At 28.7% G+C, this 11,564-nt stretch overlaps 1 protein-coding gene across 4 annotated transcripts in view; it reads left to right on the forward strand.

Moving 5' to 3' along the window:
* LOC129919719 (cholinephosphotransferase 1) overlaps positions 1–11,564 on the forward strand; it is a 28,007-nt gene that overhangs the window by 10,229 nt on the left and 6,214 nt on the right. For 2 of the 4 annotated variants that reach the window (XM_056000697.1, XM_056000700.1), the window contains exons 2-3: positions 5,909–6,149; positions 6,208–6,366. In XM_056000697.1, coding sequence (XP_055856672.1) covers positions 5,909–6,149; positions 6,208–6,366 — 400 coding nt within the window. Of the gene's footprint in view, positions 1–5,908; positions 6,150–6,207; positions 6,367–9,240; positions 9,367–9,984; positions 10,117–11,564 lie in introns of all 4 variants that reach the window. The other 2 variants (XM_056000696.1, XM_056000699.1) reach the window with 2 other exon arrangements.

Consider the following 11,564-nt stretch of genomic DNA (forward strand, 5'->3'; position numbering starts at 1 on the left):
GTGTGCCGACATAGGGCTAATTCACACTACTGCATATTCTTTATACAGGAACTGATGCTCTGGCATTTATCCTTAGCCTGAAGACATCAATCTTGACGATACGATTAATACAACTCAAGATATAAGTAGTCCTTATATTCAGAAGGTGAATTTGTGTTAATTTAGCCTACTCACATTAATTGGAAAACTCGAGTTGTTTAACCCTCCAAAAACAATATACAGCCGCGACAAAAAGCTGCTAGACTTTTGAATTCGCTATAAATTTGAAAGGCTATAAAACTCTATACTCACATTTTGATTATACCTCCACTCCTGGATCTCGATCTACTTAAAATTAATAAAAACAAAAATGATTCAAAAACTTTGTAATTAAAAACTATTTTTTTTTTTCCTATTTCCAAAGGTTGTCTTAAAAACTACTACAAGTCCTCAATAAGATGCAATATATTTTATTAGTTGCTAGACATACTATGTGTCAAATTATGCCTTCGTAAACAATTAAAGGGTCCAGGGGAAAAACAGCACAAGTCTTTTCCAACCTATTCCAAAAAAATGCAATTTGAAATTTAGTTCCTACTAAAGGCACATAATTTATTTACTTTTTTTAGCAAGGCTTACAATTGTTTTTCAAAAAGTAAGGATGTCATCAGATAATGCTTAGTAAACACTACAAGCTTTCATATTTAGTTTTTATTTTTTTTACTGAAAGCGGACATGTGCCGTTTTTCCTAGGATAACTATTTTTAAAATTGCATTGATCTTACATTTCAATTGCTCCCTAGAGCAGACTTAAAGAAAAATTCTTAAACATCTTTTGAATAAAAAAGATAACAATAATTTTACATGAATTAATCATTGTGTTGAGCTTTTAAACCAATAGGTAGTAAATAATAATAAATCCGCCACTGGTCAATTATTTTTATTATAATTTTCGTAGTCATTTCAGATAACATTTCACTTTTAGTTTATTAAAATTGTTATCAATCTTGAACGAAATTAAATTTTGAGTTCATCTTATCAGTAATGTTCACGAGGTAGCACATTATATAAATCCAAGGCGGTCACTCTATAGGCAAACATATTGACAGTGTCTTTTTTATTTATTAAAAAATAGAGACATGCAGTTGTTATATCATTAAATTCATTATAAATAAAATACACGAATGGGGTCACACGTACTTGCTCTTATGCTAAAAGTAACTCTAAAGTTAAAGCTTTTTATTCAAGAAAATTAGGGAATATTTAAAATTTGATATTTTCAAGAAATTTCATAAGTAATGTACAAAATAAAATCTGTTTTTATAACACTATTTAGCAAAATTAATTTTTTTTTGTTGCCGAAACAAAAAGATACTTTTTTGGAGGTTTTCGGTGTGCTGAACTCGAATCCGAAGTCAAAAAAAATTAATCAGCTCCCGTTTTTGAAACATTACCGTTAGAAAATGCAATACTTCGGACCTTATTCTTTTATACTGGGTGTAGATAGGGTAGGTGGTGACAGTTATAAGAAAAATAATAAAAAAAATCGAATAAATGGGCACCCTGTGACGGTTTTTCATGTTTCGTGGCTACAAATCTTAATTTTTCTCATTTTTTTTTTCTTTTGTTACGGAACATTGAATAACACTGCTTCCAAATGCATTCAAAAATTTTAACTCAGCTGCAACAGTTTTAAAGCAAATGTTACTTTTTTGTCGAACTATGTATGTAAGTACTAAAAAATTTTACATGACTCTAATTCTACGATGTTTCGGCAAATTATCTTGAAAGTTGGTGTGTTCAATTCTCTTTTCAAAATGGTATAACATTGTTGAGAATATTCCATAAATAACCGAGATACAATTTTTTTTCTTGAGAAATCCGACTTTTTTATTAGGTAATTTTTCCATATTATTTAAGTTTTGTACTCTGAACCCAGAACCTTTCAGAATACAAAAACTTAAATAATATGGAAAAATAACCTAATAAAAAAGTCGGATTTCTCAAGAAAAAAAATTTTATTTCGGTTATTTATTGAATATTCTCAATGTTACACCATTTTGAAAAGAATCATATGTGGCTGCGATTTATTTTATTATTTTTCTGATAACTGTCACCACCTACTCTATCTACCGTTTTCGTTTCGACGTTGACTTTTGGGACACCCTGTATAAGGAAAATTGTTTGAACATATTTAGTAACGGTTTCTATAAGGACTATTTTCCATCTTTCAGGACCTGTTTAGATCTTTCCAATATCTTTTTTACTGCCTGAGATATCCTCAGTTGTTTGATATTTTATATCTACCATTGACATTTTATAACGTCATTATTTCTTTATGACATATGAAGCCAAAACTACTTAGTTAATTTTAACATATCTCGGGCAATAAAAAAGATATTTAAAAGATTTAAACAAGTAATGACAGATAGAAAATAGTTCTTATAGAAACCATTACTAAATATGCTCAAATAATTTTCCTTAAATAAAAGAATAAGGTCCGAAATACTCAAAAAAACGTTTTTTGTTTCATTCACGTTCAGCACACCGAAAACCTTAAGAAAAGTATATTTTTGTTTTGGCTACAAAACCCTTGTAAACCAGTGTAATTAATTAAAAACCGTTTTAAATGACCTTTTACAAAAAACCAAGTATGCCATTTTATATTATTGCTTAGAAAGGTATTTTAAGAACAAAAATTTTGAAAATCGTTTAAAAAAAAATAATTTTTTATATATATACAAATTTTCTAACATTTTTCAAAAAAAAGTTGGTATGCCATTTTGAAGAAATAATTAATTTACACATAAAAACGAAATTTCAAAATTTTTCACCAACCAATTTTCAAAAAATTGATTTTTCGAAAAAAAAATTGAAATATTTTTTTAAAAATCCAAAAATGTGTTTTTTGAAAATTTTCTTAAATTTTAATATTACTTTTACTTAAATGCTTTTGTATAAAAATTTTCGTTGAAATCGGGCAAGTCTTGTGCGAGATATTTAGAAACCAAAAAATTCGTTCTATGGCAGGTACCGTTTTTTTTGTTTCAAAGTTGTCTCTTATGTGTAATACTATACAAACAAAAATTTTAATCAAAATCGTAAACCGTTTTCGAAAAAAAATTGAGCTTTTCTATTTCCGTTATGTGACAGGTTAGTTTTGGTCCTAAAAACAATTTCAATTTGTCCTCTAGGAAATCACCCAAAACTGTTTGAAGAAAATCGCTCCATTAGCTTAGGCGGTAGATGGAGGTACAAACAAATAGACAGACAGAATTTTCTGACCCACTTTTTTGACATTCTCCATCATCGTAATGTCATGTAAAATTGTTATCTCCAGTTCGATTTATTTTTTCCGAATCTTAAACTTGCCCTAAAGTACCTATATCGCAAGTAAAAATGGTTTCACAAATTCCAGTTCAGCTTATCTGAGCTAGTGAATTATTTCAAAATGTTTTTAAAAAGTAAAAGAAAGAGCTTCAGCAAAAAACATTCGGCTTTACTATGAATTCCATTCGTATCAGAAATTTGCTCCGATTCCCGAAATAATAATCACGGAATCCGTCGTAATGGAAAATTTCACCACAATCGTTTTGTGATTGTTTTATTCGGGAATCGTAGAAATTTTCCGATACGATGGAATACGTGATAAGGCCGATCAACAACTTCATATTGTAATGCAACACGGTTTAAATGTTTAAATAGATTTTTGACTACTGCCTCAACCATGTATGAAATTTTTAATACTTTTATTTTCCCATGACCTTGGCCACACAGACAGAAGCATTTTTGATTTTTTAAATCACTTTTTATCTGGCATCACTTGTCCACTCATTTCTTTTCAAAATGAATAAAAAAGTATGTAGGTATATAAAAACATAACGATTGCTTGTTGTTCAAAATAAATTTTTGCTTTTTGAATGATACCTACAAGCAACTATAATAACTCATTAAGAAAAGAGTGCTAAAAAAAAACAAACTAAAAACAAAAACTCAATGTTAATTGAAACAAAATAAAGCACACTAGGATACAACAACGGCAATATTATAGAAATTCAGTTTTAGCATGTGCGTTAGGGTGGTCCAGCAATCATTTTTTTTTTCAATATTCCTTCAGGACACCCGCTAAGTTTGTTCCACTCATCTATAATATTTACTTTGTGAAATTTCAAGTCGGTATCTTAAAAGCAAGAGGATGTTGATTATACATAGTTCATTGTTTAGGTTTTTGGAAAAAAAATGGTAATCTTCATTTTTTTCAGCTGTACTTGAAAAGTAAATATTTTATTTCAGTATTAATTGTATTTGGAAAGAATTTTAAATATTCTTTGGAATACAATTCGGGCTTCAATTAATAAGGCACCAGAGGAGCAGGAAAGGGTGCAAAAAATGTTCGTACTCAACAAAACAACTGTGTGTGCTGTAGACGAAATTTACTTGCAAGCGGTGCCAGAAATTATTATTTCGATGTTGTATAACAACGACAACTTTTGAGCAATCCTTGCTAGCATAGACGTGACTGCGAACTTAGCAAAATATCTTTTTTTTTCAAGAAAATACATATCTCTTTGAAAGTTGCCTCTTAGTAAACCAAACGTTAGATAACTGGTTTTAAAATTAATATTTTGATTAGTAGTTTAAAATAAAGTGACTGTATAGTATCCAGCATTGTGTTTTTTTGCTTAAATTTAAAAACGTGTAACCATTACGTACTTCTAAGACCAACTGAAAATCGGCGTTTACAATGTGAACTCTCTGTACCTTTCGTTATTTATTCATCTTATACCTCGACATTTTGTCTATTTTTAATATAGCCACCTTCTTAAATCGAATTACTTTCTGAAAGGCGAATTGTTATTGATTTATACGCTTTTATCGTGGACTTGCTGTCCCATTTAATTGAATTTCAAATGCGAGAGTGCTGTTTGGTTTCCCATGGGGCGGCGGGCAAAACGAATAAATAGATCGTGAGCCATTTCATCAATAATAATTGACTTATGTATGTTAGTTTTATCCCTTGTATGGGGTCAACAATATTTAATTTTAAAGTCTCACCTTCAAACTATTACTGTGTAAAAAAAAAAAAATAACAAATTGCGTTTGATCTAATTTTCAGACGTCTCGTTCTACTTCTTTGATTTGAAAAACATGAATGAAAAAAACGCTAGAACATTTATATCATACAATGGGGCTTTGACTTTGGTAATTTAAAATAGGAAAAGATTTGAACTTGATGAAGTAGAAATATTAAATAAACAAAAAAAAAAGTACACGACAATTTGTACACTCTTTCCTGCAGTCTATTTATAATTATTTGATTTAGATTGTCGACTGTCTGAGACTGAACGTTGACACTGATACTAGATTTTGTTGCTGTTTTCCGTCTTTGCTATTTTAGTGTATGACGTGGAATTCTTCTTAAATTTCTTACAACAATCGCTGAATAGAATATGTGAATTAGGAGTACTTCGAATTCCTATACGCATCTAGAAGTCTTAATCAGTTTGTAAATAAATAATATTGGTTACACTTTAAAAACAATTTTAATTCTTGCTTTGGTCGTTTAAATAGAGCAACGAAATTCTCGAAAATATTTCTCGATTCTGCGTCAGACTTATAACATGAAACGTTCATAATGTGAAACTAAACATTTTCATAATGTGAAACTAAACATTTTATACCCTATCCTTTTTTATAAAACCTGCAATTTAAAAAAAATGTATTCACATATGTGCTTAATACACTCTGAATATAAAATCAGTCCCCTTAACACAAATCCTCTTCTAGGGCCAGCCTTATTGCTGGCGCAAGAGTGGTGTTACCCCTGAATGAGTGATAGCTACATAGTAATACTATGACCTCAAGCTGATATGATCATTTTAAACTGCATTTCTGTAACATAAGCGTTATTTTGTTCTTTTTCTTTTAGATATAGTCCCGATGGCACATCACCTCCGCCCAGATGGACATGTCTACTATGCGCCTTTGGTTTGTTTGTCTATCAGAGTCTTGATTCAATCGATGGCAAACAAGCTCGCCGCACAAATACATCTTCACCTTTAGGTGAACTTTTTGACCATGGTTGCGACTCGATATCAACAATATTTGTAGCCCTCTCAGCATGTATATCGTGTCAATTAGGTCATTTTCCTAACTGGTTGTTCTTCCAGGTAAACGAAATATGTTTAAATTAAAGAAACATCTGTATATTTACTTGTTTTCTTTCAGTGTTTCTGTGCCATAACACTTTTCTATTGTGCACATTGGCAAACTTATGTATCTGGAACACTTAGATTTGGTAAAATCGATGTCACAGAAGCTCAAATCACTATAATGGGCATTCATGTAGTTTCAGCTATATTTGGCCCAGAAATATGGATTGCTAAGGTAAGTTTCCTTTCATATAATATATATATATTAACCTTTCTACCTTAAATTTTCCTTTTTTTAATTTAATGTTTTAACAATATACTTTTCAAAGAATATTTTCCAGGAGATTTAGGCTTCGAAAACGAAACGAGTGATTTTTTGTTATTTTACTAAGTTATATTGAACCGTTAAAAAAGTGTGTTCAAGAAATAAATCTAAAAAAGCACATCTTTCCAATTCACTATAAATGTTTACACATTGTGTGATTTTTTTTTCGTTGTTGTTATTACATTAAAGTAAAAGAGTACAAAAAACATGTTTTTCCTTCGGTTTTATGTTTAATACAATTTTGTTTTTTTTCTATTTTTAATTCATTTTTTCTTTATTATTTTGTTATGATTCTATAAATTATAATTTAGTATACATAAATTTATATATCTTCGGCTTTACATGAAAATGCTTAAAAATATAATTAACTAAACCATATATTTCTGTGTTGTTAGCTAATAACAAATTATGTTATGCTTTTGAATTGCAAAGTCAATGGATTTTACTTAGTTTTCACATAAAGCCGACGATATGTTTTTCTGAATGAGCACCACAACATCACTTTTTACTATTTTGAACGATTGAAAAGTTGAAATGTTGTTTATTTTATTATTTGCTACTTTTAACATGTACATTATTTCCATTCGGAAAAAATACATAAATTTTATCTAAAGAAGTAATAAAAGAGACAATAGTGTTCCCTTTTGCTACTGGTGTAACTTTTCCCTCTAAAATAAAGTTCGAAGAAAGGCAAAAAACATCGCATTTAACAATCATATTAAATTCATACATCCAATTTGGTGTATTTACGGGGTTGGGTCGGGGAAAAAGGGTAGAAATTTGACAAATTTTTATTTTTCCTTACAATGTGTTCTCTCTTAGGCCTTATGCATTTTTAACATTGTAATTATTTACAAAAGACCGGAATTCCCGAGTTTACTGGTAAATTTTTTCTTCGAAGTTTTTTTTTCAGTCCTGGACCTGAGATATAATTCGAAGGACCAACTCTGTGTGTTTCAGGTGTGTAATTCAATAAACCGAACCCCTATGTCGGCTTTGATGGCCTCTTTTCTACTTATGCAGAAATTGTTGTGTAGTATTCACAGAATCCGTTCCCTACCCAAAAAACTAGACGCCGATATTTTTCCTCTCGGCTTTATTTAATATTGAATGATCTCCAATATTGAACCGACATACAATATTCATTGCCCTTTATACAACATTGCTTTTAATTTTGTCTCTCCGATTCACTTGCTAACTCAACGAAAGCTTAATAATTAATGAGGTTATTTTAACCAAACTTCTGGATTTCAAATCCAGAAGAGAAATTCTCTTCTTTCCAGAAGAGGAACTGTCATCTGAGGTCAATAAAAAACATTCTGAAGCATTCCAGACGACCAATCGAAAACGACATTAGTTATATTTTCTCAAATGAATGTGCAATACATAACAAAAATTCTGCCATGTTTTAGCCAACCTCTTTATTGAGCGAACTTGGCATATTCTTCTGATTATTACGGTTAAAGACTTATAAATTGCTTCATATCAAGAAATAAGGTATTTCAGTTAAAAGAACCAAAATTCACTTGTATTGACGTGAACAATATTATGTAGGTACTAGGTACAATACATAAAATGTAATAAAACTTAGATCTTTCGATATGCGATGTTTTTATAAGCCTTTTGAAGAATTGTATTTTATTTATCACTAGCCCGAGCCTAAAAATTGAAAAATAGCAACAAAAATATTATTCCACATATGTAAATCATGCATGCGAAATAAAGCAAGTGCATCTTATATAATGTTCTCATGAAACTAAATTACACAATTTGCCATACAATGATCCAATTTTGGCACTAATTAAAAAGAAACTTATTCACTGTCAGTTTCGTTTGTAGATTGAAATTAATGTCATAACTCACGAAAAAATAGCATTAAATATTCGGATTATAATCAAATACGCCTCGCTTCAAATTAATAAGTGCAACATTAAAAAAAAAAGATAATTATTATATTAATTTCAACAGTACATGTATACTAATAATTTTGTTACCATTATATCTTCTGCTGCTGCTGTATCTACTTCACCAACTTATAATTACAAAGAAATTTATAATAGCAAAGAAAGCACATAAAGTTGCAACTAGAAGAAACTTATAAACAGATACACAAGCATTGATTTCATGAACAATCAATTCCGAATACATAAAAGCTTTATATATGTAGAAAGAATTTCTAGACATTAATTTGAATCCCAAAAAAAACAAGAATTTTTCTTTGTTTAAACATATATTGTTTGAATTATTTTTTTTTATGATGATCGAAAAAGTGCTTTCATTTTCAAAAATATCTCTCAAATGGAAATAAAACTGAAAAAAGTCTACGTCCTTTTAATTGTCAGAGAGGACGTTTCTTATTGTCTCTGAGCTCTTTCTATGAAAAAAACACAATTTTCGTCAAGTTGGGATCAAACCTTTTATATAAAAACTAACCAAGTTGAAAATTTCCAAAAGCTGAACTGAGTGAAGTACGAATCAAACAAAATTGAGTCATCTTAAGTGTGGTTATTTTGTGAAATTTTGAAATACAGTTTTCGATATTGCATAGTTTCATTCTCAGGTGCAATTTCGGGAGAACATAGTATGTTAATTATTAAAATTTTTATGAAAAAAAAATCCCCAAAATTTAATTCAAATAGAATAATCATTTTTCATATCGTTTCTATTCGGTTATAAAAAAATATAGTATATCTCAAACTTAAAAATAAATGCCAATTTACATACAAGTTTAAATTTATCAAAAGAATCAAAAAATGAAATTCCCAATTCGAATTCTATATATAGATATTTAACATTCAAATATGGACATCACTTTCACTAATGACCATCGTTTGTGGGGTAGTGTCGTTATTTTACATATTCTCAGTAATTTTGGCAGGCGGTGTTGGAAAGAACGGCTCCACAGTTGCAGTAAGTTCAAGTCTATGACAGACTTAAAACTAAAAAGATTTAAAAAACAAACAAAACTATTTTAAATACAATCTTTTGGCTACATTAAAGCTTTTTATAATAAATATTTTATTATATTACTTGTACGAAAGGAAAATGCAAGTTTGAACCTAAATATCAAAAAAATTTCAAATCCAATTACAAAAATATGTTTTAATTTTGGGAACTTACTACATACAACATTTTATTTTACTTAAATTTTCCTCTCTAATAAATAAAAAAAAAAAAAAAATGTGTCCATAATGGCATGTCTATATTAATCTAAATACATATTATTTTACATATATTTTTTTTAACTATCAAAATTTGTGTGTAAGGAATGTTATAAATATAAAGCCTGCTGTATTTATATTATTTTTTATTTATTCTTTTGTTTTCTATCTTTCTTTGTTTTATTCATTTATTTGTACGTTTCGTTTCGTTTTGCGATGTATGTGTTCTCCTCCTCGGGTCCTCCTTATCATTTTTTTTTTAATTTTCAGCAAAACAAAAGAGTTTTATTACAAAAAAAAAAAAAACAAAATATATAATTAAAACAAATAAAAAAGGATATTATATTACTTTCCTTCATTTTAACAGATACCAATTGTTGGATGTAATTGGAATTATATAATACTTGTGGGGATAACGTTTTGTTATATTTTGAATGTCTTTGCATTTTCGAAAATGTTCATTGAAGGCGGAAGCGGAAAAAATGGTTCATCTGTTGCTGTAAGGAATTTTAAAATAAAACTAATTCGTGGTAGTTATTCGAAAAAAAAAATTAAATAAAACTGTACAGATAATATTATAAACCTACAAATAAATTAGGAAACATAAAGCATTCCATTGAACAAAAAAAAAAAAATTTTAATTCAGATAGAAGTTTATATTTGACTAATTTTCAAAAACATTTTAACATTGATAAATTAGTTAACCACAACAAAAACGATATAATATATCTTCTAATTCTTACAACATTTGCATTCTACCCTAAAGTTTAATAAGCTTGGTTTTAAACAAAATCATTACATAATAAAATTAATTGTTCTTCAAAGTTTCTTGTTCTGTATGTCCACTAACACAAGAAATTGGCTCTAAAATAACACCACTGACTTTAATTTTTTTTTTTCCAAATTCTTATATTTCATAATTTTTGTTTGGTTAAGTTTTGGTGTTTTAAGAGCTGTTACTTTAAATATAAATACATATATCGGTTATTCGAAAAACAAAACATTGGGTTATATTGATACTCATGATATTAAATGCGACCGGAATTGGTTTCGTTTTGGTTGAAGGGGGCAGTCATGTAAGCCTTATATTAAGATTCCTTCGTCAGGTTATTATTCCATCTACTAACAATTTCATATAACATTAGAGAAATTATATTTTAAATTTAATTTATGTTATGGTAGCGAAGTCCTTTATTTAAAACTAAATGGTTTGGTTTTTACTTAATTTTTAAAAGAAAATTCATGTAAAGGGTGTTTTTTTTTTAATCCAATACGCCAAAAAATGAGGTGATAAAGTCATTTGGAGCTAATTAGCTCTAACCATATTCGCTCCGAAGTCATAATTAATGAGTAATGACATTTTTTAATCGTAAAAACAACATATTGAAGGAAACTACATATTAATGATATTAAAGACATACTTCGCAAATTGCCAAACAAAAATTCGTCTCTTGGCAAATATAAATACAATCGAAATCAGCTATTGAGATACAGTATGTACGATTAACATCAATAGGCACACATTTTACAAAAGATAAAAACAATTAGTAAAATAAAAAAACTGTGCTACCGTGTGAGTATTTTTCCTATCCCCTCACAAAAAACACTGTTTTATTTGCGTTACCAGTACAAAGTTTTCAAGTTAAATAATATGTTTTGGTGCAATTCTAAGAAGTAAAAAAGATCGCATTTATTAATATTTTCTTAATTTTAAAAGTTGAAAACGTCTCATAACGCAAATCACTGTCTCCAATAAGGTTCGATTGTATTATCGGCGTGTTTTAATTTGCTACAATTTTTTTGTTATTAACAAAAAAATTTCCATCTTGGCAAAATAAAAGAAACTCCCTTTATATGGTAAGTTTTAATTTTAATTATATATGTGTCCTTAAATTTGAAAGTGGACTAAGCCACTTCCTTCAGTGATTTCGAAAAAGAAATACAATT

Source organism: Episyrphus balteatus, chromosome 4 (genome assembly GCF_945859705.1).
Source record: "Episyrphus balteatus chromosome 4, idEpiBalt1.1, whole genome shotgun sequence".
In the NCBI taxonomy this organism is placed as follows: domain Eukaryota; kingdom Metazoa; phylum Arthropoda; class Insecta; order Diptera; family Syrphidae; genus Episyrphus; species Episyrphus balteatus.